General features: G+C 45.6%; 1 protein-coding gene and 1 pseudogene across 1 annotated transcript; one reads left to right on the forward strand and one right to left on the reverse strand.

The window, feature by feature from the left end:
• Window positions 1-11,013: 11,013 nt before the first annotated feature.
• On the reverse strand, window positions 11,014-11,439 carry LOC148106897 (uncharacterized). The gene has a single exon (XM_087859787.1). It carries the CDS (start codon window positions 11,437-11,439, stop codon window positions 11,014-11,016), a length of 426 nt encoding a protein of 141 aa, XP_087715913.1.
• Window positions 11,440-12,162: 723 nt separating this feature from the next.
• On the forward strand, window positions 12,163-12,606 carry LOC123795830 (uncharacterized; annotated as a pseudogene).
• The last annotated feature ends 4,662 nt before the right edge of the window (window positions 12,607-17,268 follow it).

A 17,268-nucleotide genomic window follows, 5' to 3' on the forward strand; every position in this document is an offset into this window, starting at 1 on the left:
AGACCTGTGGGACAGTACATTTCTGTTAGGCTCCCCAGTCTGTGGTACTTTGTAATGATAGCCTTAGCACACTCATGCAGATTTTGATTCCGGAAGTGGGGTGATGTTGTAACAAAGACTTAATAAGTTGGGAGTGGCTTTGAAACTGGGTAATGGGGTGGGGGGAGAAACTGGGTAATGGGTAGGGATGGTAGAGTTTTGAGATACATGATAGAACAAGCCGAGATTGCTTTGAGGGACTGCCGGATGAAATATGGACATTAAGTGTATTTCGGGTGAGGGCTCATACAGAAAAGTGGAGAGCTATAAGGAAAGACTCTATCATCTTAGAGAAGACATAGAGCATCATGAAAATTATGTTGCTAGAAATGTGAGTGTCAAGGGTGCTTCTGCCGAGATAGCAGATGGAAATTAGAGGCATGTTATTGGAAACTTGAGAAATGGCCGTCCTTGTCATCAAGTGGCAGAGCATTGGCCCACGCCACGGTCCAGTGTTTTGTGAAGACTAGAACGTTCACGTGATAAGCTGGGACAGAGAAGCTGGGGAGATTTCTAAGCGCAGTGCTGAAGGCATGGCCTGGTCTCTCCTTGCTGCTCACAGGAAATGCCAGAGGAGAGATGTAAATGAAAGAAGGTAGAGTGAAATAGGAGGAAACTAGCACATGACGATTTGCAAACTTCTCAGCCTAACCAGGTAGCCTGCTTTGGGAAAAGGGCCAAGGGTGTGCCTGGAAAACCATCAGCTGGGAGCTTAGGCTGGTGCCACATGGGTCCAATCGACCATCTCAGCAGCCGCCAGGAATGGAGATACAGTTATCCAAGAAGAATGTGTGCAGGACCCTCCTGTGCCATGGCTTGAACCCTTTGGATTGCAGGGGAAGCCCACAGGTGCCTTATTCTGAGAATTTGACGCTGGCTGAAACGCGGCCAGCTAGGACTAAAGGGAAAGAGATGGCACAACGTGAAGGAAGACTGTTGGACTTGCTGGGATTCTGCAGGCAAGGAAAGGGCCCGCAGATATATCTCACTGGGAACATGTGCTGTTCTTCAGGAAAGGGGGCAAATGACCCCACAGAAGGTTGAGTGGCTGGCAGGGCTGCCACTGCCACTACAGACCCAGAGGTGGAACGCCAGGGTCTGTAGAGCCATCTCCCCCTTGATTCCTGAGACCGAGGCCACCTCCTGGGTTCCAAAGGTTAAGAACACCTGGCGTTCCGAAAAAGGTACTGCAGCAGCCACGGACAGGTGGGAGGCCACCACCTCCCATGGCAGAGAGCGTGGGGCTGCCACCCCTGTGGGATCAGAGCTCAGAGCCTAGAGCCAAAGAGGATTCTTTCCCATCCTCATGATCTAATGTAATGTTTCCTACTGGGACCCACACTTGCTCTGGACCCACAAACCCTTGTTTCCCTTTCCGGTATCTCGATATTGGTATAGTAATGACTGTCCTCTGCCTGTCCGTCCATCGTACTGTGGAAGCAGATAACTTCTTGTCTTCTGTCACACATTCTCAGTTGGGCGGGAATTACACCTCAGCATTAGTCCTAGCTGGAAATGCACCCTTATCTGGTGTACAGGATACTTAGATGAAATCTCGCCTTAGCGTTGATGCTGGAATGGGTGAAGACTTTTGGTGACATTCACATAGGATGAATGTATTGTGGACAGGAGGACATGAATTTGGGGGGCGAGAGGGCTGACTCTTACGGATTGAGTTTCGTCCTCCCATAATTGATATGTTGTACTCCTGATCCCTCATTCCTCAAAATGCGACCTTATTTGACGGTAGTAGTGGCATTACCGTGGTGGTCGTGTTCAGGTGAAATCATTAAGGAAGGCCTCATCCAATAGGACTGTTGTCCTTATTATAGAAAGGAGAAATTTGGAGCCACAGACACTCACGGAGGGAAGACCATGTGAGTAGATATTGTGAGAACGTGGCTATTTTAGGACAAAGAGAACGACTAACGAAAGATGCTTGCCCCGTAGCCCAGAGACTCACCCACCCATCAGACCATGAGTTTGGACCTCTAGCATCCAGGACTGTGAGGCAATAAACGGACATATCATTTAAGTTGACCAGTCCCTGGTATTTGGATTAGCAGCGCTACAAAACTAACATAACATCCTTAGATCGCCGTGATTAAAACACCTATGACTAATCCATCAAGCAAATAAGAAATAGCCGGTAAAGAGAAACAGCTGCTTCCCCACCCCCATCCCCACCCCCACCCCCACCCCCACCCCCACCAATCTCCCAGGTGGCACAACCAAGGAGGTCCCTTGTTGGCTCACCTCGGGACAGCTTCTCACACGTGGGGCCAATAGCTGTGTCTCAGAGGATGTAGGTCCCTCATTGGCTGACTCTGAAGAGTCTGGGGCTTGAGCTGCTCTGACCAGAGTCTCCCATCATCCCCATGATGAGGTGTTGCGTGTTATGAAGTTTTGAGTGTCTCAGAAACAAAAGTTGGTAGCCTGAAAGGAACAGAGTCAGGTTAAGTCTGGACGTGTCAGAATAGTAACTTCAGTTTCTAGGGAGCCTGAATAGGTTTTGTTTCTTGAACTTTTGGATTTAGGTGTTTCCGTACTGGGTTTGGGTCCTTGCGTCTGTTTTCCAATGAATTGCATAAGATGAGTAGTGTTTAGAAGAAATTGACTCGGGGGGCACCTGGGTGGCTCAGTCGCTTGGGTGTCTGCCTTCGGCTCAGGTCATGATCCCAGGGTCCTGGGATTGAGCCGCACATCAGGCTCCCTGCTCAGCAGGGAGCCTGCTTCTCCCTCTCCCTATGCTGCTCCTCCTGTTTGTGCTCGCGCTCTCTCTCTCTCTCTCTCTCTCTCTCTCTCTCTCAAATAAATAAATAAATAAATAAACAAATAAATAAATCTTTTTTAGAAAAAGAAGAGGTTGGCTTGGGTATGTTTGTCCTATTAATACTATATTCCCATGTTGTTGCTTATAATGTGTCAGCAAAGCAGTAGCCCTTCCCTTGTATCATCTTCTCAGTAACCACAGCATTGGACCATGATTGCTCACCAGGTACATTTTTCCTGACTCACCCACTGAAGGGAACAGTCAGATGTATTCACTTTCCACTCTGGACTTCAACATCGAACCCCATTTTGCTTTCTCTTTCCCAGATTTCGTGTGTGTCACTCACCCTTGCATTCCCAGTCTTCCATCCACAGCCCAGTTTCGGTGTATTTTAATGTTGTTTTCCTAGTGCTCCCATGCGATCTGAAATTACAAATGCAAAACACCCACAGCCCACATGTGCCCTCATCCCCCACACATACATCAAACATATCCTGATGGATTCCTGTTCTTTTTTTTTTTTTTTAAGTTCTTGTTTTAATTCGAGTTGGTTAACATACAGTGTTACATGAGTTTCGGGTATAGAATGTAGTGATTCAACAATTCCATATATCACCTCGTGCTCATCAGGACAAGAGCCCTCCTTAATCCCCATCACCTGTTTAACCCGTTCCCCTCCCAGCCCCGCTTCCCTCTGGTAACCATCTGTTTGTTCTCTATAATTAAGAGTCTGTTTCATGAGCTCTCGCTCCCTCCCTCCCTCCGTCTCTCCCCCACCCCTTTCCCTTTGGTCATTTCTTTTGTTTCTTAAATTCCACATGTGAGTGAAAGCCTATGGTATTTGTCTTTCTCTGACTGACTTATTTCACTTAGCATCATACTCTTTAGCTCCATCCGTGTCACTGCAAAATGGCAAGATTCCATTCTTTTTTATGACTGAATAATAGTCTGGTGTGTATATATATGCCACACCTTTTTACCCACTCATCAATCGATGGACACTTGGGCTGCTTCCATATCTTGGCTATTGTAAGTAATGCTGTAATAAACACAAGGGTGCGTGTATCCCTTTGAATGAGTGCTTTTGTATTCTTTGGGTAAATACCCTGAAGTGCGATTGCTGGATGTAGGGTAGTTCTATTTTTAACTTTGTGAGGAACCTCCATACTGCCTTCCACAGTGGCTGCACCGGTTTGCATTCCCACCAGCAGTGCACGGGGGTTCCTTTTCCTCCACAGCCTCGCCAGCACCTGTTGTTTCTTGTGTTGTTGATTTTAGCCATTCTGACAGGTGTGAGGTGACCTCTCATTGTAGCTTTGATTTGCATTCCCCGGATGAGTGAGATTGAGCATCTTTTTACGTGTCTTTGGCCATCTGGATGTCTTCCTTGGAGAAACCTCTGTTCATGTCTTCTGACCAATTTTTAATTGGATTATTTGCTTTTTTGGTGTTGAGTCTCGTAAGCTCTTGCTATATTTTGGATACTAACCCTTCATCACATATGTCATTTGGCCATATCTTCTCCCATTCAGTAGGTTGTCTTTTAGCTCTGTTGGTTGTTTCCTTTGCTGTGCAGAAGGTTTTCATTTGGATGTGGTCCCAGGAGTTTCTTTTTGCTTTTGTTTCCCTTGCCTCAGGAGACACACCTAGGGAAAACTGCCACGGCTGATGTCAAAGAGGTTGCTGCCTGTGTTCTCGTCCAAGATTTTTATGGTTTCAGGTCTCACACTTAGGTCTTTAATCCATTTTGAATTTACCTTTGTGTATGGTGTAAGAAAGCGGTCCAATTTCTTTCTTTTGCATGTTGCCGCCCAGTTTTCCCAACACCGGATGTTTCCTGCTTTGTCGGAGATTCCTTGACCCTGTCATTGTGGGTTCATTTCTGGGTTTTCTACTCTGTTCCATTGATCTATGGGTCCATTTTTGTGCCTGTACCACACCGTTTTGATTACTATAGCTTTGTGATATAACTTGAAGTCCGGAATTGTGATGCCTCCGGCTTTGCTCTTCTTTCCCAAGATTGCTTTGGCTATTCAGGGACTTTTGTGTTTCCATACAAACTTTAGGATTGCTTGTTCTCGTTCTGTGGAAAATGCTGGCGGTACGTTGATAGGGATTGCACTAAGTGTGTAGATTGCTTTGGCTGGGATAGACATTTTGACAATACTTGTTCTTCTAATCCGTGAGCATGGAATGCCTTTCCGTTTCTTTGTGTCATCTTCAATTTCTTTCATCAGGGTTTTATAGTTTTCAGAGGACAGTTCTTTCACCTCTTCGGTTACATTTATTCCTAGGTATCTTATTATTTTGGGTGCATGTGTAAATGGCATTGTTTTCTTAATTTCTCTTTCTGCTGCTTCATGATTGGAGTATAGAAATGCAGCAGATTTCTGTACATTGATTTTGTATCCTGCAACTTTACTGAATTCGTTGATCAGTTCTAGCAGTTTTTGGGTGGAGTCTTTCATGTTTCCTACATATAGTATCATGTCATCTACAAAGAGTGGAAGTTTGACTTCTTCCTCGCCAATTTGGATGCCTTTCATTTCTTTTTGTGGTCTGATTGCTGTGGCTAGGACTTCCAGTACTATGTGGAGTAAAAGTGGTGAGAGTGGACATCCTTGTCTTCTTCCTGACCTTTGGGAGAAAGCTCTCAGTTGTTCAGCATTGTGGGTGATGTTAGCATGGGCTTTTCATGGCTGTGGGTTTTTTCATGTTAGCTGTGGGTGTTGTTTTAAAAGATTTTATTTATTTGTTCATGAGAGACAGAGACAGAGACAGAGACAGAGAGAGGGAGAAGCAGGCTCCCTGCTCCCCGATGAGGGACTCGATCCCAGAAGGCAGGCAGTTAACGGACTGAGCCACCCAGGCACCCTTAGCTGTGGGTTGTCATGGTTTTTCTTATGTTGAGGTACGTTCTCTCTAAACGTACTTTTGTTGAGGGTTTTTATCATGAATGGATGTTGTACTTTGCCAAATGCTTCTCCTGCGTCTCTCGAAATGATCATAGGGTTCCTATCCTTTGTTTTATCGATGTGATGTATCATGTTGATTGACTTGCAAAGATCGAGCCACCCTTGCAACCCAGGAGTAAATCCCACTTGACCGTGGTGACCGATTTTGTTTTGGCGTGTTGTTGGATTCGGTTTGCTAGTATGTTGTGGAGGAATTTGTGCAGCTATGCTCAGCAGGGATGTGGGATATTGGCCTGGAGTGCTCCTTTGTAGTGGTGTCTTTATCTGGTTTTGGTATCAGGGTAATGTTGGCCTCATGAATGAATTTGGAAGTTTTCCTTCCTTTTCGGAAGGAAATCGCACATCCATGTGCACGAATAGTTTGAGAAGAATAGGTATTAACTCTTCTTGAAATGTTTGGTAGAATTCACCTGTGAAGCCATCTGGTCCTGGACTTTTGTTTGTTGGGAGTTTTTTGGTTGCTGATCCAATTTCTTTGCTGGTTATTGGTCTGTTCAAATTTTCCATTTCTTCCTGATTCCGTTTTGGCAGCTTATATGATGCCAGGAATTAATCCATTTCTTCTAGGTTGTGCAATTTGTTGGCATAGGGTTTTTCATAATATTCTCTGATAATTGTATTTCTGTGGTGTTGGTTGTTATTTCTCCTCTCTCGTGTGTGTTTTTATTTTGGGGGGGGGGTCCTTTCTCCTTTTTTCTCGATAAGCCTGGCTAGAGGTTTGTCCATTTTACTGATCCCCCCACCCCCCCCCCCACCAAAGAACCAGCTCCCGGTTTCGTTGATCTGTTCTGTTGTGTTTTTAGTTTCTGTATCATTTATTTCTGCTCTAATCTTTATTATTTCCCTCCCTCTGCTGGTTTTAGGTTTTGTTTGTTGTTCTTTTTCTAGCTCGTTTAGGTGTTATTTGAGATTTTTCTTGCTTCTTGAGGTAGGCCTGTAATCGCTATTAACTTCCCTCTTAGGACTGCTTTTGCTGCATCCCAGAGGTATTGGACCATTGTGTTTTCATTTTCATTTGTTTCCATGTACTTTTTAATTTCCTTTTATTTCCTGGTTGAACCATTCATTGTTTAGTAGCATGTTATTTAACCTCCCTGTATCTGTGGCCTTTCCAGATATTTTCTTGTGGTTGACTTCTAGTTTCACTGAGTTGTGGTCAGGAAAGATGGGTGGCATGATTTCGATTTTGATCTTCTTGAGTTTGTTGAGGCTTGTTTGGTGGGCTAAGATGTGATCTATTCTGGAAAACGTTCCCTGTGTACTTGAAAAGAATGTGTATTCTGCTGCTTTAGGATGGAATGTTCTGAACATATCTGTTAAACCCATCAGGTCCAGTGTGTCATTGAAGGCCATTGTTTCCTTGTTGATTTTCTGTTTAGATCATCTATCCATTGACGTAAGTCAGGCATTAAAGTCCCCTCCTACTATTGTATTATTATTGATTAGTTCCTTTGTGTTTGTTATTCACTGTTTTATGTATTTGGGTGCTCCCACGTTGGGTGCATAAGTATTTACAATTGTTCTATCTTCTTATTGGAGTGTCCTCTTTATTATTACATACTGTCCTTCTTAGTCTCTTGTTACGGTCTTTGTTTTAAAGTCTAGTTTGTGCGATACAAGTATTGCTACTCCAGCTTTATTTTGACATCCATGTGCACGATAGATGTTTCTCCATCCCCTCACTTTCCAACTGCAGGTGTCTCTAGACCTAAAATGAGTCTCCTGTAGGCAGCATATAGATGGGTCTTTTTTTTTTTTTTAAATCCATTCGGTCACCCTGTGTCTTTTGATTGAATGTAAATGGACTAAATGCTCCAAAGTAATTATTGATAGATATGGATTGATTGCCATTTTATTACCTGTTCTGTGGTTGTTTGTGAAGATGTTCTCTGATCTTTTCCTGTCTCTGTCTCTTTCATGTTTTGCTGATTTTCTTCAATGATATATTTGGATTCCTTTCTCTTTATTCTTTGCATATTTATTAGCGGTTTTTGATTTGTGGTTACCATTAAGTTTGTATATAACCTCTTCTGCATATATCAGTCTATGAAGTTGATGGTCACTTAAGTTTGATTCCGTTCTTGCCTCCTCTCCTCCCCATGTTTTAGGTATATATTGTTACATTTTAGTTTTCATTTATTTTTATTTTTATTTTTCTTAGAGAGGGAGAGAGTGGGGAGTGGAGAAAGGAGGTGGAGAGAGAGAGTCTTAAGGGGGTCCACACTGGCCATGGAGCCCAACGCAGGGCTCGATCCCACAAACCCAAGATCAGGACCTGAGCCAAAATCAAGAGTCGGACACGCAACCGACTGAGCCACCCAGATGGCCCTATGTTGTTACATTTTAAATCCTTTTATTTTGTGAATTCCTTGACTGCCTTTTTGCAGAAATATCCAATTTTTAGTACTTCTGTTTCTTTTCTACCTTTATACTGTCACTTCTGGTTTCTCCTTTCCACTCAAAGGGTCCCCTTTACTATTTCTTGCAGGGCGGGTTTAGTGGTCACAAGATCCTTTAGTTTTGGTTTGGCTGGGAAACTCTCTCTCTCTCCTTCTGTTCTGAATGGTAGCCTTGCTGGATAGAGTCTTCTTGGCTGCAGATTCTTTCCTTTCAGCACTCTGCATATATCACGCCACTGCCTTCCGGCTTGCAACGTTTCTCTTGAGAAGTCTCCTGCTAGTCTTAGAGGTTTTGCTTTTCCCTTGTAAATTACTGTCTTCTTTTGTCTTTCTGCTTCTTAAAATTCTCTTTATCACTATGTTTTGCCGATTTAATTACGGTATATCTTGGCATGGGTCTGTTTCTGTTGATTTTGATAGGGGTTCCCTGTGCCTCCTGGATCCGGATGTCTGCTTCCTTCCCCAGTTTAGGGAAGTTTTCAGCTATTATTTCTTCAAATACATTTTCTGCCTCCTTTTCTCTCCCTTCTTCTTCTTCTGGGACTCCTATAATGTGAATGTTATTGCATTTGGTGGAGTCACTGAGTTCCCTAAGTCTATTCTTGCTTTGTGTAATTCTTTTTTATCTCTACTGTTCAGCTTGATTCCTTTCCGTTCCTCTGTCTTCTAGGTCACCAATTCACTCCTCTGCATCTTCCATCCTGCTGTTCATTCCATCAAATGTGTTTCTCATTCTGTATGAGAGAGAAGGAGAGAGACAGAGCACAAACGGGCAGGGGCACAGGGAGAAGCAGGCTCCCCGCTGAGCAGGGAGCCAGATGTGGGGCTCGATCCCAGGACCCTGGGATCATGACCCGAGCCAAAGGCAGAGGCTTAACCGACCGAGCCACCCAGGCGCCCCTGGTGTATTTAGTTCTTGTGGATGGTATCTACTGTAAATGTGGGACGGGGTGAGCTCATTCTCCTCCTACTCTGCCATCTTCCCAAGCTCCTCTGGATTCCCATTCTTAAAAGGACTTTTTAACTAATACGATATGCATGAGACCAATGTGCATGAATAACTGAAAAACTACTGTAAGTCATATTGCCAAACAGGGCATTTTGAACCAGCAGCAATTAGCGTGACAGGAACTAAGTGACTTAGAGAAACAGAATTTTATTTTTCTAAATGGTCCACAGTCCTTTCTCTGAAAAGGCTTATGGCTCTGAAAAGAACCTTTGGCTTCAAAAATTTTGTGTCCCCATGTAAAAGGCAATTTCTAGGCACCACCCACAGGGACTTACTCGCACTTCATTTGATGGGAGCTTTCCTTGAGTATTTATGTAGCAAGCCCCCCCCACCCATCCCTTTACATATCCCTTTGGCTTTCTCTCTCTTCTGATGGGCTCGAGAAAAGGTTGGATTGCTGTAGTTTACCTAGCTTTTGTCTCACTGTTTGGCTCAGAGTGACGCGTTTCACGGGTTTCTACATTCAAATCAAAGGTTATTTAGAATTTATTTTAAAAGTTCACGTGGAACACAGAGCAGACATGATGAAATAGTGGGTTTTAGTGCGACACCTAACAGATTTCAGAGGACTGAAGTCCCCCGGTGTGTTCTCTCTCCACAGATAGATAGGAAGCTGGAAATCAATTAAATGAAAAGTACTTGCATAATCACCAACTACTTTGAAATTCAGCGTGTACCTATGGGAAAAGGAAACAAGGAAAGAAAAAAAGCCCATGCACCAGGAAGAAAACACAATGGGTATTCAAGGGCAGTACCAGTATCCTGAATCCTCCTCCGCATCAAAACATTTGCGGTAGAGGCAAGAGTCATCTTTGCTCTGGTAACTGCCAAACAGCCTCCTCTTATTTTGATGCAAAACGACAGGGACATGTCCCACTGTGGCATCTGCATGCTGACACTTCAACCACCCTGGTTTAAAAGCAAGAGCTTCAACGGAAACCCTCAGGCAGGCAGAGGATCCTACCACCTTCCCGCTCAATCTCCGGGGGGCGTGTCATAGGAAGGCTGTTATTGGTTCAGCCCTGGTCACCCCACCACCCTTTGGGCCAATGGCCGCGGATCATGTGCTGCCGGTTGCTTATTGGCTGCGGCTAGCCGAGGCTGGGAGCAGAGCTGCTCTCATTGGACCACCCCGTCATCCATGTGTAATCGCAGTTCAGGAAGATGTTGGTGTCAAAAGGGAAAGACGATAGGCTACCAAAGAACAGAATCCGATAAATCTGAATGAAGCAAAGTAGGTCTTTCACCAGGTCGGGAGCTGGAGTAGAGCATGATTCTAGATAGCTTCAGTTTTCTGCACAGTGTTTGGGTCCTCTTTTACGTATTTAATCGAATTTGAATAAGGGGGTGTGTTGAGGGAGTGTGAACAGGGTGCGTGTGAGTTTTGTTATCTGCCACAGCGCTTCCCTTGTTGCTGTACCAACACACTCAAAAAAATCTCTAGTCGAGACTACTCTACACAGGGGGGAGAAGGAGAATCCAAAAGGCAAGAAAAATTATTGTGGACACAGCTGTGACCATAAGGAGTCTGAAGAGGCTTACCTGAAGGAATGGGCCATTTAGGAAAGTAGTGAAATGCGGTATGGCCAAGGAAAATCCTAACAGACCGCACCACACGCATATATTAAAGTGGACTTGACAACGATTTGCCATGTTCTGCTCACGGTAAAAGTGTTTTAAGAACGGGCAGAATGGCGCAGGTCCAAAAACCGCTAGGCTAGGTGGCACTCTGGGGAGTTACAGGTCTTTCAGGGCCAAGTGAGGTGGCTCTGAAAAGAGCCTTTGGTTTGCGAGGTGGTCAGCTGGTCCGGAGGCAGCTCATTCGCGTCTCTGGAACCTGATGATGGCCTTGGTGGCCTCGGACACGGCGTGCTTGCCGATCTCCCCAGGCAGCAGCAGGCGCACGGCTGTCTGGATCTCCCTGGAGCTGATGGTGGAGCGCTTGGTGGAGCGAGCCAGACGAGCGGCCTCGTCGGCGATGCGCTCGAAGATGTCCTTAACGAACGAATCCATGACGCTCACGGCCTTCTTCGAGAGGCTCAGGCCCTCGTGCACCTGCTTCAGAACCCTGGGGAAGTAGGTGGCGAAACTGTCGGGGTGGGGGCGGCGGCGGCGGCCGAGGCGACCGCGACTGCGACCGCGGCGCCTCGGCTGCTTCTGCTTCGCGCTCTTCGGGTCGGCTGCCGAGGGCTCCTCCGTGCCCACGCTTTCCTCGGAAGAGGTCTCACAGCCAGGCTCAGCCATGTGGGGCTCGTCCTCCTTACAGCTCAGAAGGAAGGGCACTGGCGGCGCTTGACGGGGTGCTGGCCCATTTATAGCCACTGCACTTCCTGACGTCACAGGCAAGCCCTACCTGATTGGACAAAATGCAAAGCCGGGAAGCGGGTCACTGAGCCAGGTCTTGTCAGATAGGATTGCAGACCCTCGAGCTTGCCTTCATTTCAGTCAGTATGGGCATCGGGAGGCCTCTAAAGTTCTTGCGGTGGCCACCAGAAAATCTTTCAAACACTCCGTCTGAAGGTGTAGTTTATTGCAGATTTCCACGTGAAGCTTTGTTTTAAAAGAGGGACAGAGAGCGAGGGTAGGAGAGAAGTGGAAGGGGCAGAGAGAGCGGAGAGATTCCCAAGTAGGCTCGAAGCTCAGCGCAGAGCCCGATATTGAACTAGATTCCCCAACCGTGAGATCGTGACCAGACATCTAGAATGTCTGAAAGATTTTCTGGTGGCCATCGCAAGAACTTCGGAGGCCTCCCGTAGCCCATCCTGACTGAAATGTAGGCAAGCTCGAGGGTCTGCAATCCTATCTGACAAGACCTGGCTCAGTGACCCGCTTCCCGGCTTTGCATTTTGTCCAATCAGGTAGGGCTTGCCTGTGACGTCAGGAAGTGCAGTGGCTATAAATGGGCCAGCACCCCGTCAAGCGCCGCCAGTGCCCTTCCTTCTGAGCTGTAAGGAGGACGAGCCCCACATGGCTGAGCCTGGCTGTGAGACCTCTTCCGAGGAAAGCGTGGGCACGGAGGAGCCCTCGGCAGCCGACCCGAAGAGCGCGAAGCAGAAGCAGCCGAGGCGCCGCGGCCGCGGCCGCGGCCGCGGTCGCAGTCGCGGTCGCCTCGGCCGCCGCCGCCGCCCCCACCCCGACAGTTTCGCCACCTACTTCCCCAGGGTTCTGAAGCAGGTGCACGAGGGCCTGAGCCTCTCGAAGAAGGCCGTGAGCGTCATGGATTCGTTCGTTAAGGACATCTTCGAGCGCATCGCCGACGAGGCCGCTCGTCTGGCTCGCTCCACCAAGCGCTCCACCATCAGCTCCAGGGAGATCCAGACAGCCGTGCGCCTGCTGCTGCCTGGGGAGATCGGCAAGCACGCCGTGTCCGAGGCCACCAAGGCCATCATCAGGTTCCAGAGACGCGAATGAGCTGCCTCCGGACCAGCTGACCACCTCGCAAACCAAAGGCTCTTTTCAGAGCCACCTCACTTGGCCCTGAAAGACCTGTAACTCCCCAGAGTGCCACCTAGCCTAGCGGTTTTTGGACCTGCGCCATTCTGCCCGTTCTTAAAACACTTTTACCGTGAGCAGAACATGGCAAATCGTTGTCAAGTCCACTTTAATATATGCGTGTGGTGCGGTCTGTTAGGATTTTCCTTGGCCATACCGCATTTCACTACTTTCCTAAATGGCCCATTCCTTCAGGTAAGCCTCTTCAGACTCCTTATGGTCACAGCTGTGTCCACAATAATTTTTCTTGCCTTTTGGATTCTCCTTCTCCCCCCTGTGTAGAGTAGTCTCGACTAGAGATTTTTTTGAGTGTGTTGGTACAGCAACAAGGGAAGCGCTGTGGCAGATAACAAAACTCACACGCACCCTGTTCACACTCCCTCAACACACCCCCTTATTCAAATTCGATTAAATACGTAAAAGAGGACCCAAACACTGTGCAGAAAACTGAAGCTATCTAGAATCATGCTCTACTCCAGCTCCCGACCTGGTGAAAGACCTACTTTGCTTCATTCAGATTTATCGGATTCTGTTCTTTGGTAGCCTATCGTCTTTCCCTTTTGACACCAACATCTTCCTGAACTGCGATTACACATGGATGACGGGGTGGTCCAATGAGAGCAGCTCTGCTCCCAGCCTCGGCTAGCCGCAGCCAATAAGCAACCGGCAGCACATGATCCGCGGCCATTGGCCCAAAGGGTGGTGGGGTGACCAGGGCTGAACCAATAACAGCCTTCCTATGACACGCCCCCCGGAGATTGAGCGGGAAGGTGGTAGGATCCTCTGCCTGCCTGAGGGTTTCCGTTGAAGCTCTTGCTTTTAAACCAGGGTGGTTGAAGTGTCAGCATGCAGATGCCACAGTGGGACATGTCCCTGTCGTTTTGCATCAAAATAAGAGGAGGCTGTTTGGCAGTTACCAGAGCAAAGATGACTCTTGCCTCTACCGCAAATGTTTTGATGCGGAGGAGGATTCAGGATACTGGTACTGCCCTTGAATACCCATTGTGTTTTCTTCCTGGTGCATGGGCTTTTTTTCTTTCCTTGTTTCCTTTTCCCATAGGTACACGCTGAATTTCAAAGTAGTTGGTGATTATGCAAGTACTTTTCATTTAATTGATTTCCAGCTTCCTATCTATCTGTGGAGAGAGAACACACCGGGGGACTTCAGTCCTCTGAAATCTGTTAGGTGTCGCACTAAAACCCACTATTTCATCATGTCTGCTCTGTGTTCCACGTGAACTTTTAAAATAAATTCTAAATAACCTTTGATTTGAATGTAGAAACCCGTGAAACGCGTCACTCTGAGCCAAACAGTGAGACAAAAGCTAGGTAAACTACAGCAATCCAACCTTTTCTCGAGCCCATCAGAAGAGAGAGAAAGCCAAAGGGATATGTAAAGGGATGGGTGGGGGGGGCTTGCTACATAAATACTCAAGGAAAGCTCCCATCAAATGAAGTGCGAGTAAGTCCCTGTGGGTGGTGCCTAGAAATTGCCTTTTACATGGGGACACAAAATTTTTGAAGCCAAAGGTTCTTTTCAGAGCCATAAGCCTTTTCAGAGAAAGGACTGTGGACCATTTAGAAAAATAAAATTCTGTTTCTCTAAGTCACTTAGTTCCTGTCACGCTAATTGCTGCTGGTTCAAAATGCCCTGTTTGGCAATATGACTTACAGTAGTTTTTCAGTTATTCATGCACATTGGTCTCATGCATATCGTATTAGTTAAAAAGTCCTTTTAAGAATGGGAATCCAGAGGAGCTTGGGAAGATGGCAGAGTAGGAGGAGAATGAGCTCACCCCGTCCCACATTTACAGTAGATACCATCCACAAGAACTAAATACACCAGGGGCGCCTGGGTGGCTCGGTCGGTTAAGCCTCTGCCTTTGGCTCGGGTCATGATCCCAGGGTCCTGGGATCGAGCCCCACATCTGGCTCCCTGCTCAGCGGGGAGCCTGCTTCTCCCTGTGCCCCTGCCCGTTTGTGCTCTGTCTCTCTCCTTCTCTCTCATACAGAATGAGAAACACATTTGATGGAATGAACAGCAGGATGGAAGATGCAGAGGAGTGAATTGGTGACCTAGAAGACAGAGGAACGGAAAGGAATCAAGCTGAACAGTAGAGATAAAAAAGAATTACACAAAGCAAGAATAGACTTAGGGAACTCAGTGACTCCACCAAATGCAATAACATTCACATTATAGGAGTCCCAGAAGAAGAAGAAGGGAGAGAAAAGGAGGCAGAAAATGTATTTGAAGAAATAATAGCTGAAAACTTCCCTAAACTGGGGAAGGAAGCAGACATCCGGATCCAGGAGGCACAGGGAACCCCTATCAAAATCAACAGAAACAGACCCATGCCAAGATATACCGTAATTAAATCGGCAAAACATAGTGATAAAGAGAATTTTAAGAAGCAGAAAGACAAAAGAAGACAGTAATTTACAAGGGAAAAGCAAAACCTCTAAGACTAGCAGGAGACTTCTCAAGAGAAACGTTGCAAGCCGGAAGGCAGTGGCGTGATATATGCAGAGTGCTGAAAGGAAAGAATCTGCAGCCAAGAAGACTCTATCCAGCAAGGCTACCATTCAGAACAGAAGGAGAGAGAGAGAGTTTCCCAGCCAAACCAAAACTAAAGGATCTTGTGACCACTAAACCCGCCCTGCAAGAAATAGTAAAGGGGACCCTTTGAGTGGAAAGGAGAAACCAGAAGTGACAGTATAAAGGTAGAAAAGAAACAGAAGTACTAAAAATTGGATATTTCTGCAAAAAGGCAGTCAAGGAATTCACAAAATAAAAGGATTTAAAATGTAACAACATAGGGCCATCTGGGTGGCTCAGTCGGTTGCGTGTCCGACTCTTGATTTTGGCTCAGGTCCTGATCTTGGGTTTGTGGGATCGAGCCCTGCGTTGGGCTCCATGGCCAGTGTGGACCCCCTTAAGACTCTCTCTCTCCACCTCCTTTCTCCACTCCCCACTCTCTCCCTCTCTAAGAAAAATAAAAATAAAAATAAATGAAAACTAAAATGTAACAATATATACCTAAAACATGGGGAGGAGAGGAGGCAAGAACGGAATCAAACTTAAGTGACCATCAACTTCATAGACTGATATATGCAGAAGAGGTTATATACAAACTTAATGGTAACCACAAATCAAAAACCGCTAATAAATATGCAAAGAATAAAGAGAAAGGAATCCAAATATATCATTGAAGAAAATCAGCAAAACATGAAAGAGACAGAGACAGGAAAAGATCAGAGAACATCTTCACAAACAACCACAGAACAGGTAATAAAATGGCAATCAATCCATATCTATCAATAATTACTTTGGAGCATTTAGTCCATTTACATTCAATCAAAAGACACAGGGTGACCGAATGGATTTAAAAAAAAAAAAAGACCCATCTATATGCTGCCTACAGGAGACTCATTTTAGGTCTAGAGACACCTGCAGTTGGAAAGTGAGGGGATGGAGAAACATCTATCGTGCACATGGATGTCAAAATAAAGCTGGAGTAGCAATACTTGTATCGCACAAACTAGACTTTAAAACAAAGACCGTAACAAGAGACTAAGAAGGACAGTATGTAATAATAAAGAGGACACTCCAATAAGAAGATAGAACAATTGTAAATACTTATGCACCCAACGTGGGAGCACCCAAATACATAAAACAGTGAATAACAAACACAAAGGAACTAATCAATAATAATACAATAGTAGGAGGGGACTTTAATGCCTGACTTACGTCAATGGATAGATGATCTAAACAGAAAATCAACAAGGAAACAATGGCCTTCAATGACACACTGGACCTGATGGGTTTAACAGATATGTTCAGAACATTCCATCCTAAAGCAGCAGAATACACATTCTTTTCAAGTACACAGGGAACGTTTTCCAGAATAGATCACATCTTAGCCCACCAAACAAGCCTCAACAAACTCAAGAAGATCAAAATCGAAATCATGCCACCCATCTTTCCTGACCACAACTCAGTGAAACTAGAAGTCAACCACAAGAAAATATCTGGAAAGGCCACAGATACAGGGAGGTTAAATAACATGCTACTAAACAATGAATGGTTCAACCAGGAAATAAAAGGAAATTAAAAAGTACATGGAAACAAATGAAAATGAAAACACAATGGTCCAATACCTCTGGGATGCAGCAAAAGCAGTCCTAAGAGGGAAGTTAATAGCGATTACAGGCCTACCTCAAGAAGCAAGAAAAATCTCAAATAACACCTAAACGAGCTAGAAAAAGAACAACAAACAAAACCTAAAACCAGCAGAGGGAGGGAAATAATAAAGATTAGAGCAGAAATAAATGATACAGAAACTAAAAACACAACAGAACAGATCAACGAAACCGGGAGCTGGTTCTTTGGTGGGGGGGGGGGTGGGGGGATCAGTAAAATGGACAAACCTCTAGCCAGGCTTATCGAGAAAAAAGGAGAAAGGACCCCCCCCCCCAAAATAAAAACACACACGAGAGAGGAGAAATAACAACCAACACCACAGAAATACAATTATCAGAGAATATTATGAAAAACCCTATGCCAACAAATTGCACAACCTA

Source organism: Ursus americanus, chromosome X (assembly GCF_024610735.1).
Source record: "Ursus americanus isolate L20-20 chromosome X, mUrsAme1.1.p, whole genome shotgun sequence".
Taxonomy (NCBI): Eukaryota; Metazoa; Chordata; class Mammalia; order Carnivora; family Ursidae; genus Ursus; species Ursus americanus.

What these genes read in the sequence shown, in the direction of transcription:
- LOC148106897 (XM_087859787.1), bottom strand. Translation starts at nt 11,439, where the DNA reads ATGGCTGAGCCTGGCTGTGAGACCTCTTCCGAGGAAAGCGTGGGCACG.